Source organism: Kogia breviceps, chromosome 4, assembly GCF_026419965.1.
Source record: "Kogia breviceps isolate mKogBre1 chromosome 4, mKogBre1 haplotype 1, whole genome shotgun sequence".
In the NCBI taxonomy this organism is placed as follows: Eukaryota; Metazoa; Chordata; class Mammalia; order Artiodactyla; family Physeteridae; genus Kogia; species Kogia breviceps.
Window position 1 is genome coordinate 178,056,413 of NC_081313.1, and position 14,979 is coordinate 178,071,391.

A 14,979-nucleotide genomic window follows, 5' to 3' on the forward strand; every position below is an offset into this window, starting at 1 on the left:
TGATCTATATGTCTGTCTTATCCCAGTACTGCACTGTTGTGATTACTGTAACTTTGCAATCAGTTTTGAAATGGGAACTTGTGAGTCTTCGACCTGGTACTTCTTTTTCGAGATTGTTTTGGTTGTTTGGGGTCCCTTGCAATGCCATATGAATTTTAAGATCAACTTGTCCGTTTGAAAAGGCAGCTGGAAGCTTTGTAGAGAATTTTGATAGAGACTGCATTGAGTCTACAGATCAATCAGGACAGTATCACCATCTTAATAGTAAGTCTTCCAATCCATGAACATAGGATGTCTTTGTTTGGGTCGTCTTTAATTTCTCTCAACAGTGTTTCATAGTTGTTTCAGTGTACAAGTATTTCACCTCCTTGGTTGAATTTATTCCTAGGTATTTTATACTCTCTGATACTATTGCAAATGGGATTGTTTTCTCCATTTCATTTTCATATCATTCATTGTTTAGAAATATAATTGACTTTTGTGTATTGATCTTGTATCTTGCAACCCTGGTGCTGATAGTTTCGGGGGAGATCCTTCGGGATTTGCCATATTTAAGATCATGCTATTTGCAAATAGAGGTAGTTTTGCTTCTTCCTTTCCTGTGTGGATGCCTTTTATTTTCTTCTGTGGCCTAATGACCCTGGCCAGAATTTGCAGTACGGTGTTGGATAGCAGTGGCAAGAGTAGATATTCTCAACAGTGGTCAGAAGAGGTGGGGGGGCAAAGCGGAAACCCCTCGTTCCTGAACTCAGCTCTGGGGAAGCGGTCCAGCTGCACTTTCTGAATGTGTTGGGCCCGCTTTTTACAGAATCGTCTCTGTGGTCTTTGCCTCCCCTGGGTGTTTAAGGGTTATTGCCTCCAGCAGAGCTTATGTTTGCGTTTTTCACGTACAAGTCGGACTCAGATGTGGTGGTTGCCACACGCGGCCGGGTGTCTCTTCCTTTGCATAGACCTGCCGTGGCCCCTCAGCCCACGCCTCCGCGAGGTCTGAAGACCCATCTCAGAGGCCCTCCCCCAGGAGGACCCCTCTGTAAGCTGTCTCATCTCCGTGACCCCAGGGTCCTGCGCCTCCCAATGGCAGGGCTGGGGTCGTGGCCTACTGGTACTTTCCCAAAGCCCTCCAGCTGGGAGACCCTGGGCTTTGTGACAGGGCAGGCTGGCCGGGAGACCAGTGCCATCAACTGTCCCCGGGTCTGTGGTCCTCTGATTCTCCCAGTACAGGTGATGGATTTGGGGAGCAGCAGGTGTATATCATGCTGGCTTTGCTTACACTTGAACTTACGCAGTGACTAAGTATTCCCGTTGTGCATGTGCGCGTGCAGACGTGTTAAAACTCAGCTGCCAGTGTAGACAGTAGGACCCCATCTGCTGCTGGTGTCTGACAGGCTCCTGGGCTCCGCTGCACGTGATGAAGCAACGCTCCTGCTGAGGCTTCAGCCCCCGACCTAACCCGTTCCCCCCCGCCCACCCCCCACCCCCGCCTGCGTCCAGCCTGCTTTCTATTTTGTAGGCACTCGGATCTTTATTTGGATATTAATACAAACAAATCTTGGCTGATGCTAACCATCTGATTTCGTTTTTTTGTTTGTTTTTTTTTGTTTGTTTTCCGTTTTGTTTTGTTTTGTTTCTGCGCACATTTTCTTTAGCTTGAAATGGCGATTGAAAACCTCCAAAAAAGCGAAGGGATCACATCACACAAAAGCGGTTTACTCAACAGTCATGTAAGTGTGTGTCAACCTGCTGGTCTGCCCTGCTCTGCTTGTCACCTTCATAGGCATTTTAAAAACAAACAGGGAGTTTCCCTGGTGGCCTAACGGTTAGGATTCCAGGCTTCACTGCCGTGACCCTGGTTCAGTCCCTGGTTCAGGGAACTGAGATCCTGCAAGCCGCGCCGTATGGCCAAAAAAAAGAAAGCAGTAAGTTGACACCTTTTAAAGTGCCGAAAAGGTGCAGAGGGGGGAATCCAACCTAGACTTCTACACTCAGCAGAAACGTCCGTCCACAGCGAAGGGAAATTAAGGCAGGCCCTTCCTTTGTGAAAGCGGGGTGACAGCGCCTCCCTCCCTGGGGGGGACAGGGATTAAACTGCTTAGTATATGTAACGTCCTACCCACCACGCCTGGCAGAGGCTGAGCATTGTAAGTAAATTCGTACTCAAAGAAGCCACAGCCAAAAAATGACATCGGTTTGGGGATGCCATGAATGTTCTTAGCTAATTCTCCTGTGATCAGCTCTTTGAAAAAAAATATATTGGTAATTTGAGAAAAGGGCAAAGCAACTAATTCCTGTTGCTTTTCGCTGCGTGAGACCTTTCTGTGGTGGGGACACCGCATGATCGTAGGCCCCAAGGCCAGGAGGGCACAAAGGTCTTTGCCTCTGGGTGGCTCTGAGTGGCAGGACGGTGCTGGAAGAGAAGACAGTGCCGGGACTCGGCTTCTGGGGGCAGTTGAGGAGGGAAAGCTCCCGTCTCCCCACGCTCCTCCCTTTTCCCCTCACTTCTCCAAACGCCCTCAGTTCGGCTTTAGCGTAACTGGAACTTTGTTCGGCGTTTTGGAGGTAGGACAGGCCGCGGGGGTTCAGAGCGCACTTCTGGCAGCTTTTCTCAAGCACTTGGGTTGGGATTGGCATCCTTTTGAGAATTAAAACATCGAAGAAAAGAAGTCCCCGTTAGTTGAACCCAATCCCAGCTGTGACCCCAGCAAGACTTGCCGACCTTCAAAGTGAGTGATTCGGGGTGCGGGGCCAGAAACCCCACTAGGGAAAGATCCAGGAGCTTCTGGGTTTGTCGAGGGGGCACAGGCGTGGCCAGCACCTCCAGCCCACTGGCTGAGCCTCAGCGGGCTGGTCACTGGAGGAACAGCAGCCTCACCCCGGCTGTCTCGAAGGAAAAACAAAAGTCCATCAGCCCGCAGGCTAGACGTGTCCTGGCCACCGTGTTGTCCGTCGCTGCCGGACCACGTCAGCTGGTGGGCAGGTCTGGAGAAGGGAAGCGGCAGCCTTAGAGCGCAGCGTGTGGAAAGTCCGCAAGACGGCACTCTCTGCTCGGGGACCAGAGTTCTTCAGATCTTGAGCAGACAACGTGGCCACGGCACAGCCTGCGAGGCCAGGTGCTAGGGCAGCCCCAGAGAGCCATGAGGAAGGCAGGATGGGTGCGGACCCCAGGCCGGTGGCGTATCCGCGGGAAATTTAAAATGTCTATGCGAAACGCATGAGCCTCAGTCTCTGGCTGCGGGGATGCCTCTGGCTTTCTAACACTTTTCCTCGGGAAGGCGGGCTCGCCTTGGCTGCTTCTCCAAAACCAGTGTCCGTTACTGAGTTTAGTTTCCGAGCAGGAAGAACCTCCCTGCGTCCGTTTTCTTCCTGGCGATTTGTTGCTGAGTCGTTTCCCTCCATTGGGAGCCGTGAGAAGTACGATCTGAGGCTTGGCCGCTCACAGAGGATAGAAGGAAGGTCTCTGTAAAGAGTCGACCCCACGCGCTGCAGTCGACCTGCCAGGAGCTTGTCTGGACAGGGAGGGCGGGGAGAGAGCGAGGGTGTGTCCTGGCGACAGACGGCCATGTGTCCCTCAGAGCCCTTCGTGGTCCTAGTTGGCCGCGCTCGCTTGAGACACTTGTCCCTGGTCCGCCGCTGGCTGCAGTCCCCGCGCCCGGGCAGAAGAGCCTGGTGCCGGGTGGCGAGATGCCCAGAGCCCAGGAAGGCCGGGCTGTGCCTTCCAGACCCAGCCCGACATCGGGGTCACCCCAGCTCCCCCGGCTGCCCTCGGGACTCGGGCCAGGGGGTCTGAGGGTTGAAGGGACCTTCCAGCCTGGTGTGGGAGCCCCTGAGGGAAGAGGTGGGCCTCGAGCCGTCTTTAAAACCGGGGAACGCATGATTTGGTGGCAGGAAACAAGGGCTAACTGTTTTGGAGGAAGGAGGCATAGATAGTTGAGCCGGGAATGCGGGTGCTGTCCCTCACCAGGGTGTCACTGTGGCCTGTGGGTGCGGCCACGCCAGCCGGGCCCGCCCCTCTGCTGTCTGTCCCCCGGGTCTATCGGGAGAGGCCCCCAACCCCTGCTGGCTCAGGGACCCCCCCATCATGGGTTCCTGCAGAGGTGCCCGCTGCTTACTGTACATAAACTACTATCTCCAGCCCCTGGGAGAAGGACCTGCTTTTAGGTGGATCGTATTCAGATTATATGACTTTTTTTTTTTTGAATCAAGAAACAGAAATTGTCCAAGATGATTTAGCCTTCAGGTGGTGGTGTGGTGACAGAGCCGTGCCCTGCGGTCTGGGGCGGGGATGGGCCGTGGCATCTTCATCGGCTGGGTGCTCTGCCTGGAAGTTGCTTTAGATTATGGTGGCGAAGGCCTCCGGCAGTGGTCACGGTGGGGCAGCTGTTTTTTGGAGTCTCCCCGGCCCCCTCAGCACCTCGACGACCCCGCCTGGTCTCCTGGCAGGAAAGGCTCTTTCGCAGTGGCCGTCGAGGCCAGGCCTCTCCCATCAGCTCCAGCCTTGAGTCTCCAAGGGCGCCTGACCGCCCCCTGGCCCGACCCCACAACAGACCCTGCACCTCCCGCCACCTTCCTGGCTCTTCCAGGGCAGCGCCGTCCTGCTGGAGGCTCATCCTTGTCTCCTCTCTTCCTCCCACAGCCCGCATCCGATGCTCCTTGACCTTCAGAACCATCCGGAATCAGACCACTTCTCCCCCCACCCCCACCCCGCCACCGTGGCCACAGCCTCCCTACCATGACACCCGGCCAGTCTGCCGCGGGCGAGGCAGGGCTGTGTGGTGGGGAGACGGGCCTCCCGTCCACCTAGCGTCACTGACGTGCGACGCTGGGCTGGTCGGGATGACACAAGGTAGCGGCGTCCGGGAGCGCGCGGCGCAAACCCCGCCGGCGCTCACTCAGCCTACAGGGGAGGCTCTGCCTTCGGGAGCCCCTAGACCTCCCTCCAGCGCCCGTCAGCCTCCCTTCCGGGTCACCTCTGGTCGCCGGAGAGGGTGGAAGTGAGCCCATGATTGCTTCGGAGGCTGCTGGTGGCATCTGTTCTCTCTGTACTTACCTCTACTCAGGAGGGAGCTAACCACTCATCCTTGGTGTCAGTGTCCGTGTAGCCAGCCAGCAAGGAAGTCTGCTTTTCGTGTGATTCCTGGGATTTGGCCCCGGTGGTGAGGAATGGAAGCGGTCGTCTTTCCCAAACCTTCCTCTTCACGTTGGGCCAGTTGTGTCAGGCGTTGGGGCGGGGGTGTGTGTGTCTCAGCCTCCATCTCTCAGGACCTGGTCCGGGGCCCCTTGCGGGCCTCCACCTCGCGGCCTGAGGGTCCTCCTGAGGACTCGCCCAGGCGCTCAGACCCTGAGACATTTGGGCCCCTGCTCCCGGCTTCTCCCTCCCACAGAGGACTCCCCTAGAAGCAGCCTGTGCTCCCCAGCCAGGGTGGCAGAGAGAGGAGGAGCCTCTTGCTTCCACATCCAGAGGCTCTCGGCTCTCCTCATGCTGGGGTCCCCTCCGCTCTGCGGGACCCCTCCTCCCCTCCATCAGCGTTTCTTGAGGCATCTTCACGGGGTGCAAACGTGGGCAGACCCGGTTCTGTCTCTGCTTCCTGGAGCTCCCGTTTCAGCAGCGAGACAAGCGATAGAAAATGAATGCTTGTGTCGGCGCGCAGTGCTCTGGAAAACCTTGGGGCTCAGGGCCCAGCAGATACCAGCCCTTCCTCACCTGGATCCTGGATCCTGAGCCAACGGGGCAGCAGACACAGCCCAGTTCTCCCCTGTGGCTGGTGCCGGGGGTGTACCCGCAAGAAAGGAGCAGCTCCACTGTGCCACCCATGCCCTCCTTCCCAACTTCCCGGTGGTGTCAGTCCTTTAGCCCCAGAGTCAAGGCAGCGGGGGGCGGGGTGTGTGCAGGGGGGGCCTCGGGTGGGGAGGAGGGTACCTCCTGGGGCAGGCCGTGCGCAGTGATTAAACCACTTAAGTTCACAGTTTGTTCATAGCATCAAAAGACAGAGGGAGGGGTCAGAACAAGGGGCGCCAAGGAGATGGTCCCTAAGTGTGGGAGCCCCGGGCCGGAGCAAAGCCTTGGAGAGAGAAGCGGGGGGGGGGGGGGGCGGTGCTCTGCCACCTTTGTGTAGAAAAAGCACATTTAAGGAAAGTTTGAAAATTATATATCTAGGTGACTTGATGGAAAGTAGAAACTGTGATGTTCTTTCCCAAAGGGGGAACTGAAGAACTCTTTCCTGTTTCCCTCAGCCCCTGGCTGCTGCCCCCTCCTCCCCACGTCCCCGTGGTAACTGCCCCCCCTTCACCCACTGGTGGGGGTGGTATCCCCCTGCGGGGTCATGGGCACGGCCAGCACACGACATCCCCCAGCACACGGACAGATGAGTGGACAGCTGTTCCCCGTGCACCCAGGGCTGCAGGAGGCAGGCTTCGTGGTGACGGGAGGGCCGGCGGCGGGCCCTGGTTCAAACCTGCCACTCGGATCAGCAGCTGGGCTGGTCCCTCAGTGGGGAGGTGGTGTGGCAGAGAGCTCATCTGCAGAGCAGCTGGGGAGGGCCCGCTCCCGGCTCTCCCCGGGGCAGCAACCTAACCCCATAACCCCAGGCCTTGACGCTAGGCCTCACACGCTCCTCCTCCTCCTCAGCCCCACCCGCACAGACCCGCTCTCCGCTCCTTGGTGTCAAATTAACACATCTGGTCCCAACCTCCACCCTGAATACCAGCCCAGCACTCCTCCCCGTCCTCCCAAAAGCAGAACCCATTACCCCAGCCCTTCTCGATGCCAGAGGTCTGTCTTTCTGTTAGAGCAGGGGTCACCGGTCCGCGGCGGCCTGTTAAGAACCGGGGTGCACAGCAGGAAGTGAGCCGCAGGGGAGAGAGCGAAGCTTCAGCCCGTCGCCCGCATTGCCGCCTGAACCCTCCCCCTCTCCCCCCACCGTCTATGGAAGAATTGTCTTCCGAAACCGGTCCCTGGTGCCAAAAAGGTCGGGGAGCGCTGTGTTAGAGGACCCTCTGCTCTGTCAGTGCCCCAGGGCCCCTTCACCTGGACCTTTGACCTTTTCCCCACCCTCATCCTGCACATCCAGCCCAGGCCCATCCCCTGCCTCTGAAACTCTCCTTATTCTGGCATCCCTGCCACCAGCTGACCCTACCACCCGCCTCTCCCCCAGGTCCACGTGAGGAGCGGGGAGGCCCCAGGGAGGAAACGAAGGCACGTGAGGTTCACTTTAGAATGGCAGGAGGGGGCCCTCCCTGGCGGTCCAGTGGTTAAGGCTCCGCGCTGCAGCTGCAGGAGACACGGGTTTGATCCCTGGTCGGGGAAGTTCTGTCTGCTGCGAGGCGTGGCCCAAAACGAACAGACAGACAAAAACATCGTAAAGCAACTATACTCCAATAAAAATGAGTTTAAAATAAAGTGGCAGAGGCGGTGGGGGGGGGGGGGGGCTTAGAGGAAGTAAAATTGGCCCTGAGGTGGTGATTGTTGAAGCAGGAGTTCGTGAGTCCGTTCTGTCTACCTCTGCATGTTAAAACCTTTCCGTCCAAAAGGGCGACGGCCTGCGGGCTCTGTCTGGGCGGGGCCGCGACCTGGCCTGCGGGGCTGAGCACCAGAGGGGGCCGGGGGTGGGGGGGCGGGTGGAGCGGCGATCCCCCAGGGAGAAGGACAGAGGGTGTGGGAACGCAGAGGACAGGGACCCCAGCAGCAGGGAGCCCCATCCCGACCCGGATGTGGGATCCTGCCTCTTGGCCTCCTTCCTGCGCTCGCTCTTCCAAATCCAAACCTCCCTCCGTTGGGGAACGGTCTCCAAGCCAGAATCAAACCGCAGCCTTTGGGGTGCTCTGCAGTGGGTGTAAAGGGGGCGGGGGGGTGCAGCCTCCCCCGGTGTGGGAACTGAACTCTCTGTGTGAACAGTTCTGAGTCAGTGCTGACCTCTGGGGGCGGCGATTGCGGCCTTGGATCCTTTTCCCTGCCCTTGGCCCGAGCACAAAAGAGCCTTTCATTCGGTTTCCCAGTGTGTTTTCCTCTGGGTCCTGAGTGCAGGGACTGCGGCGGTATTACCTTAACGCGGGGCGGCCGTGCTGCTGGGCCCTGGGGTTTTCCTTCATCTTCCTTTCCCTTGTGCTCAGATCAGCTCCATCCCCTGTAGGTTTAGGAAGCATTTGGTGTGCAAGGCCTGTGGGGGTTTCAGTCTCCATCACGGGCAGGTTTTTATAAATTGAGTCAAGGAACCTGAAAGCTAGAAATCAAAGGAATGAACAAGCAAGTGAAAAGATGCTATTAATTAATGAACGTGCCCCAAATTGAACCTGAATCGGTGACAGTAGAGGTGAGTTTCCCGTTGAGTTGGAGGAGGGGAGGCGTGTGATGCTGTCGGTACGTCCACGTCAGCATCCGGCCTGTCTTGTCCATCCAGCTCCAGTGGCTCTTGGATAATTACGAAACCGCGGAAGGCGTGAGTCTCCCCAGGAGTTCGCTCTACAACCACTACCTTCGCCACTGCCAGGAGCACAAGCTGGACCCCGTGAACGCGGCCTCCTTTGGGAAGCTGATCCGCTCCGTGTTCATGGGCCTGAGGACGCGGCGGCTGGGTACCAGGTGGGTCGGTGAGGCTGTCTGGCAGCCCTTGCACCCGCCCCCCACCCTCCTCTTCCCTGATACAGACATCGAGCTGCTCCTGCCACATCCTGACGTCCGCGGCTCCGGGTGCCCCTGGAGTTGCCCTGAATTGGCGGTAGCCTGGGCCCCGGCCTGGCCACCCGTGGGCCGCGATCGCTTCTCTCCTGGTGACGGACACGGGTTTCACCTCCACCCTCTCCCTTCGTTTGAAATTTTCCATAGCAGGCTTTTTATTTTATTTATTTATTTATTGTTTAACATCTTTATTGGAGTATAATTGCTTTACAATGGTGTGTTAGTTTCTGCTTTACAACAAAGTGAATCAGTTATACATATACATATGTTCCCATATCCCCTCCCTCTTGCATCTCCCTCCCACCCTCCCTATCCCACCCCTCTAGGTGGTCACAAAGCACGGAGCTGATCTCCCTGTGCTATGCGGCTGCTTCCCACTAGCTCTCCACCCTACGTTTGGTAGTGTATATATGTCCCTGCCACTCTCTCACTTCGTCCCAGCTTACCCTTCCCCCTCCCTGTGTCCTCAAGTCCATTCTCTATGTCTGCGTCTTTATTCCTGTCCTGTCCCTAGGTTCTTCGTGACCTTTTTCTTAGATTCCACATACATGTGTTAGCATACGGTATTTGTTTTTCTGTTTCTGACTTACTTCACTCTGTACGACAGCCTCTAGGTCCATCCACCTCACTACAGATAACTCAATTTTGTTTCTTTTTAATGGCTGAGTGATATTCCATTGTATATCTGTGCCACATCTTCTTTATCCATTCATCTGTCGATGGACACTTAGGTTGCTTCCATGTCCTGGCCATAGCAGGCTTTTAAAATAGCAGCCTCTGGATTGTCTAGTCGAGTTGGATTTACCATGTCTTGATGCTTTTTGCTGTGCCTGGACCGATCCACTGCGGGCTGCTCTTGGCAGACAGCAGCCCGGGACCCTCACGGGCGGGAACCTTGCTCCCTCCACCCCCAACCCCGGCAGTAGCGTTTGGCTCCTCCCACTAGGAAAAGACGCCTCTGTTCAAAGCCGGGGGGGGGGGCTTGGCCCACACCTGAGATCATCTTGCATGGCTTTGACCTATGGCCGGCCGGGTTCTCCACGTGCCCTGGGTGAAGGCGCACACGTGGGTTTCGGGGTTCACTCACCCCCTCCCAGAAGCGGGCATGCTGGGTGTCTTAAAGGACAGGGCCAGGAGAGTTCTCTGCCACCTTGGGACCCCTGGCAGAGGACATCCTTACAAAACATGGGCAGCCAGAGGGGGGCAGGGAGGATTCCGTGATCTCTGGGGACACGGCCACCCCTGCCCTGGGGCCTTTCCAGATGGCTCCTGGAGCCTCCACCTTCAGAGGGTCCCAGGTGCTGGCCTCAGAATCGGGGCTCCTCCTCCCTGCTTTCCCCCTCCGAGTACCAGTTCAGCTCGCACCTCACGCGGGAAGGACCCAGCCTCCCCGGCTTGTCCACGTTGCCAGCACAGGGACAATGGCAGCCCATGAGCTGGGGGTGTTTGCAAGGCCGCGTGTCTGTCCTTCCCTCCTGAGGAGCCCCTTCTGACCTGTTTCCTTAAAGAAATTATTTAAAACCCTTTGAGCCTCATTTCTCCCATAATAAAATAAGGTAGTGTTTCCCAAACTGTACCATTTGTAAAACGTGTTGTTAGATGATTGGAAGGGGGGAGAGTTAATAATACTAATTGTTATTATTTATTATAATAATAAGCATTATTATTATAAGTATTATTATTTATTATAATAATAAGTATTATTATTGCTATTATTATTATTAGACCCTGCTGGGTTAAACAAAGTTGAACTGGCTTTTTCACTGCAGGACTTCTCAGAGCCTTTATCATGCTAAAATACAAGAGGGGAGGGAGTCTCCCAGAGGGGCAAGTCGTTACAGAATTTCCTGAACCTCTCTGACCACGGGACAGCCCGTGGACGTTTCCCACACAGTCCAGGGCACACTGGCCCCGAGAGCCCAGGGAGAAGGGCCGGGAAAGAGCCCTGTCTTGTGGTTCAGGACATCTGCAAAGAGAGCTGACCCCAGATGTTTGGTTCCTAGGGGCAACTCCAAGTATCATTACTACGGGATCCGTCTGAAGCCAGACTCGCCCCTGAACCGGCTGCAGGAGGACACGCAGTACATGGCCATGAGGCAGCAGCCTGTGCATCAGAAGCCCAGGTGGGTGAGCTGCCCGGCCGGCCTAAGGATCAGCCAGCCCACTGAGAGGTTTCACTAGCAGGAACAGAGGGAGAGGGGTTTCTCAACCATTGACCACACCCTGGAAATGGATGAAACATGGATGGAGTGGAGAAAACCAGTTCACATTCTCCCCCATCTCGGCGTCCTGGGAGAGCCCTGCCTTTCACGTGCACCTGGCGTGGAGTGAGGCCAGCAGGACGCGGGCAGTTTCAGGGTCACAACAGAAGTGAGTGGAAGGTGCAGAGATTTCCCATGTGGCCCCCACACCCCGGCCTCCAGTGCTGTGCCTCTGTTACAGCTGATTAACCCACATAGACCCGTCCTTGTCACCCCAAGTCCATAGCCGACATTAGGGTTCACTCTCTGCGTCGTACCCTCTGTAGCTTTGGACAAAGGTGCAATGACCTGTATCCACTATTAGAGGATGGTACAGAGTAGTTTCACTGCCCTAAAAACTCTCCCTGTTCCTCCTCTTGGTCCCTCCTCCCCTCCAACCTCCAGCGAGCGCCGATCTTTTTTTACTGGCTCCGTAGTTTTTGCCTTTTCCAGAATGCCATAGAGTTAGAATCACAGATCTTTGATTTTTCCTCTCTGTCTTCAAAGAAAGAGAGAGAACACTGAACGTAACCCCAGAAGCCAGGAGAAAGAGGCTTATACACTTAAGTTGCTGCTTCCTCCTGACCTTTGGATCTGATGGCTGGAAAGCCCTGGTCATTTTCTGGAATGTCCTCTTCTCTGCATCACAGACCTACTCATCTTTCAAGGCAGGGGTCAGCACACTTTTCCTGTAAAGGGCCAGAGAGCACATATCTTCAGCTTCGCAGGCAGACACTGTCTGTGAAGACCCTTCAGCTCTGCCCGTGCAGCGTGAAAGCCGCCACAGACCAGGTTAAAGCCACGGGTGTGGCCATGTGGCCGTCAAACTTTATTTCCAAAACAAGGGGCAGAAATGGCCCTCTGCAGCCCTAGTTGGAGATGCCCCATGCAGGGCCCCACTCGGATGCCAGCTCCCTGGTCCCTTCCGGTCACCCCTCTGCCTGCGTCTGTCCCCGGCCCCTCTCTGGGGTCCATTCTGCTCCAGGGCAGGGATGCACCCCACTCGCTTCCACGTGGCACCGTCGTGCCTCAGCTGAGCTGCATGGCTGACACCCCATTTTAGCTGCTCTGAGGGGTCCCAGTGACTCCCAACCACATGGCCGATCACGGGAGTTGGAGGTCGCAGGAGAGAGCCTGGAACATTCTCCGGGACCAGGAGTCCATCCTGTACCCGATCGTCCACAGACGAGGACTCTGCAGCTTGCGTTGCGGGGCTCGGGCCACAGGCTTGTGCCATTGACACGTAGAGCCCCCCACCCCCCCAAAGTCAGGGGGTCCGCATACCTCTCAGCGGCGTCCTCCCTCCTGCCAGTGAGCCTGGCCCTACGTCCCACAAGGAAAGGCGCTCCCAGCTCAGGCTGGGTCCCTCGCACCCACCCCACCCGGCAGCAGCCCTCAGGACTCAAGCAGGTCATCCCAGGGAGCCCTTCTCTGTTGCGTTTCTCAGTTTGCTGCCTGGACAGGCTGTCCACTGCTTTCTGGCTCAGGGCAAAACAAAAGTCTCAGAATGTGCTTTGAGACCGCATAATAGTTAAGACGTTTGGGAACCTCTGTAAAGAAGTTCACTTGTCTTCTGAGAGAGAAGTGTTAGAATATACACGTATAATAGCAACCCGGGTGTCCATCAGCAGATGAATGGATAAACAAATGTGGCCCATTCATACAGTGGAGTGGTATTCAGCCTTCAAAAGGAAGGAGATTCTGACACACACTACCATACAACATGGATGAACCCAGAGGACGTGATGCTCAGTGAAATAAGCCAGACACAGAAAGACAAATACTGTCTGATTCCACTCATGTGAGGTCCCCAGAGGACTCACATCCACAGAGACAGGAAGTAGATGCTGGGGGCGGGGGGCTGGGGGAGGGGAAGGGGGGGGGCTCCGCGTTTCATGGGGACAGAGTTCCAGTTTGGGAAGATGAGAAAGTTCTGGAAATGATGGTGGGGATGGTTGCCCGACAGTGTGAATGTGTTTAATGCCGCTGAGCTGTGCACTTGAAAGCACCGTTTTAATGGTAAGTTTTGTGTTTTCTATTTGACCACAAGTTTTAGAAAATTACACACACACCCCAAACCGAATCCTGCTCCGCCCTCAGCTCCTTGGGCCCCTTCTGGGCAGTGCTGTTAGGGCCTCACGGTGGCACACGTGTTCCCTGCCCAGGTACCGGCCAGCCCAGAAGATGGACAGCCTTGGGGAGAGCGGCTCGCACGGCAGCCTGCACAGCACGCCTGAGCAGGCCATGGCCACCCAGAGCCAACACCACCAGCAGTACATCGGTGAGCCCTCCACCCCAGCACAGGGCCTGCTGGCAAGGCTCTGGGCCCACTCGGCACCGCCGGGGCTGGGTTTCGGCGCCAGCAGCATCTGCAGGGATGCTTGAGACAGCTTTCTTGTATATCGCCTTTTCAATTACGTAGAAAGTTCTAGATAAACCTTCTTTGTGGAATCCCTGAGACTTTAGAATAATCAGCATGTTCCTCCCAAATTAATGGATATCAATCCAAAAATAATGGATTAAAGTGACCGTCATAGAAATAAGTAAATAAGGGGACTTCCCTGGTGGTCCAGTGGTTAGGACTCCGTGCTTCCACCGCAGGAGGCACAGGTTTGATCCCTGATGGGGGAACTAAGGTCCCACAAGCGGCGTGGCTCGGCCAGAACATTAAAATATAAAATGTACTAAACTGAAAAAAAAAAAAAAAAAGTAAAATGAAATGCACATCGGAAAGAAGACTGGACGTACTTTCGGCTGAGCCGGGCCGCTCCCCGGGAGATTCCCTCCCCAGCTGGCACCGTCCCTGCCCCGGAGTGACGGGATACGCTAAAGATACGGCTGGCCTCCGTGTACTTTAGTGTATCTTTGAGCCCCGACTGAACCCTCCCCTGTTGGGTCTTCTGGAGACGCTGCCACCCACCTGGGCGCCCCCAACGCTGGGGGGGGGGGGTGGAGTGCGCAACGTGTGCCAGGCCCGGGCCCTGTGCTTTGTGCGTCACCGGGAGCTGGCGATGTTGTCCCCTCCCTGCACCTGAGAAAACCAAAGCTTAAGGGTTGTGTGGTGTGAGAGGAGCCGGGGCTGTCATGGGGTCACCAACACGTGCGGCAGGCGTCCCCAGCCCGTGGGCCTCCCAGCCGGCTCCTCCCGTGTGCCCTCCCGGCCCTGCTGACCTGCCCCCCACATTCTCCCCCCCACCAGATGTGTCCCACGTCTTCCCGGAGTTCCCGGCACCCGACCTGGGCAGTGTCCTGCTGCAGGAGAACGTCACGCTGCACGACATCAAGGCCCTTCAGCTGGCCTACCGGCGGCACTGCGAGGTGACTGCCCCCCAAACCCCGAGCCCGGGGCCCTGGGGGCTCCGGTGGGCGCCTCGGTCAGCTGCGCGAGGCCAGCGCCAGAGCGTCACTGGGTGTCCCTGCGGGGGACAGGGAGCAGACAGGACTGGCGCCCCCCTCCCCCTGGCCGAGGAGTGGATGGGATCTTCCTTCGTGCACTCGCATCCCCTCTCGTGGTCTGTCTGGGTTTGGAAAGGCCCCGCTGCAGCCCGTATCCCGGCCGCTTGCTTGGCACGTTCTGATGGCAGACACGTGGTGTGAGCACCGCAGAGTGTTTCTCCAGCCGTGTTTATTCCTAGGCCACGTTAGATGTCGTGATGAACCTCCAGTTCCACTACGTTGAGAAGCTGTGGCTTTCCTTCTGGAATTCTAAAGCCTCCTCCAGCGACGGCCCTGCCTCTCTACCTACCAGGTACTGCCCGTCAGCCCCCAGACAGGCCTCAGTTTCACGGGGCCTGGGTTTGCCCTGCAGACCGTCTCCTGCTGACACCCACAAGTGCACCAGCTTTCCAAGAATCGGCGCTCAGACCCCCTCACGCACGTGTGGTCTCTGCTCTGACTTGGTGTGCGACTCGTGAGGCACGTCCCTTTGTTCGGCACGAGGATCTCAGGGGTGACCACGGGGCAGGGAGCCTGCCTGCACCAGGGGGTCCTGCGGCCTCACTCGGCTTATCTCGCGAGAGCAGGCCCCGGGCTGACGGCTCACGTGTGTCCCCCGTGACCCCGTCCCCCGCA

The 14,979-nt window shown here is 56.8% G+C and overlaps 1 protein-coding gene across 11 annotated transcripts in view; it reads left to right on the forward strand.

The window, feature by feature from the left end:
* RFX2 (regulatory factor X2) overlaps positions 1–14,979 on the forward strand; it is a 98,569-nt gene that overhangs the window by 71,537 nt on the left and 12,053 nt on the right. For 6 of the 11 annotated variants that reach the window (XM_067032964.1, XM_067032966.1, XM_067032967.1 and 3 more), the window contains 6 exons: positions 1,647–1,721; positions 8,391–8,572; positions 10,672–10,791; positions 13,074–13,189; positions 14,108–14,226; positions 14,544–14,656. In XM_067032964.1, coding sequence (XP_066889065.1) covers positions 1,647–1,721; positions 8,391–8,572; positions 10,672–10,791; positions 13,074–13,189; positions 14,108–14,226; positions 14,544–14,656 — 725 coding nt within the window. The remainder of the gene's footprint in view (positions 1–1,646; positions 1,722–8,390; positions 8,573–10,671; positions 10,792–13,073; positions 13,190–14,107; positions 14,227–14,543; positions 14,657–14,979) is intronic. The other 5 variants (XM_067032969.1, XM_067032965.1, XM_067032968.1 and 2 more) reach the window with 1 other exon arrangement.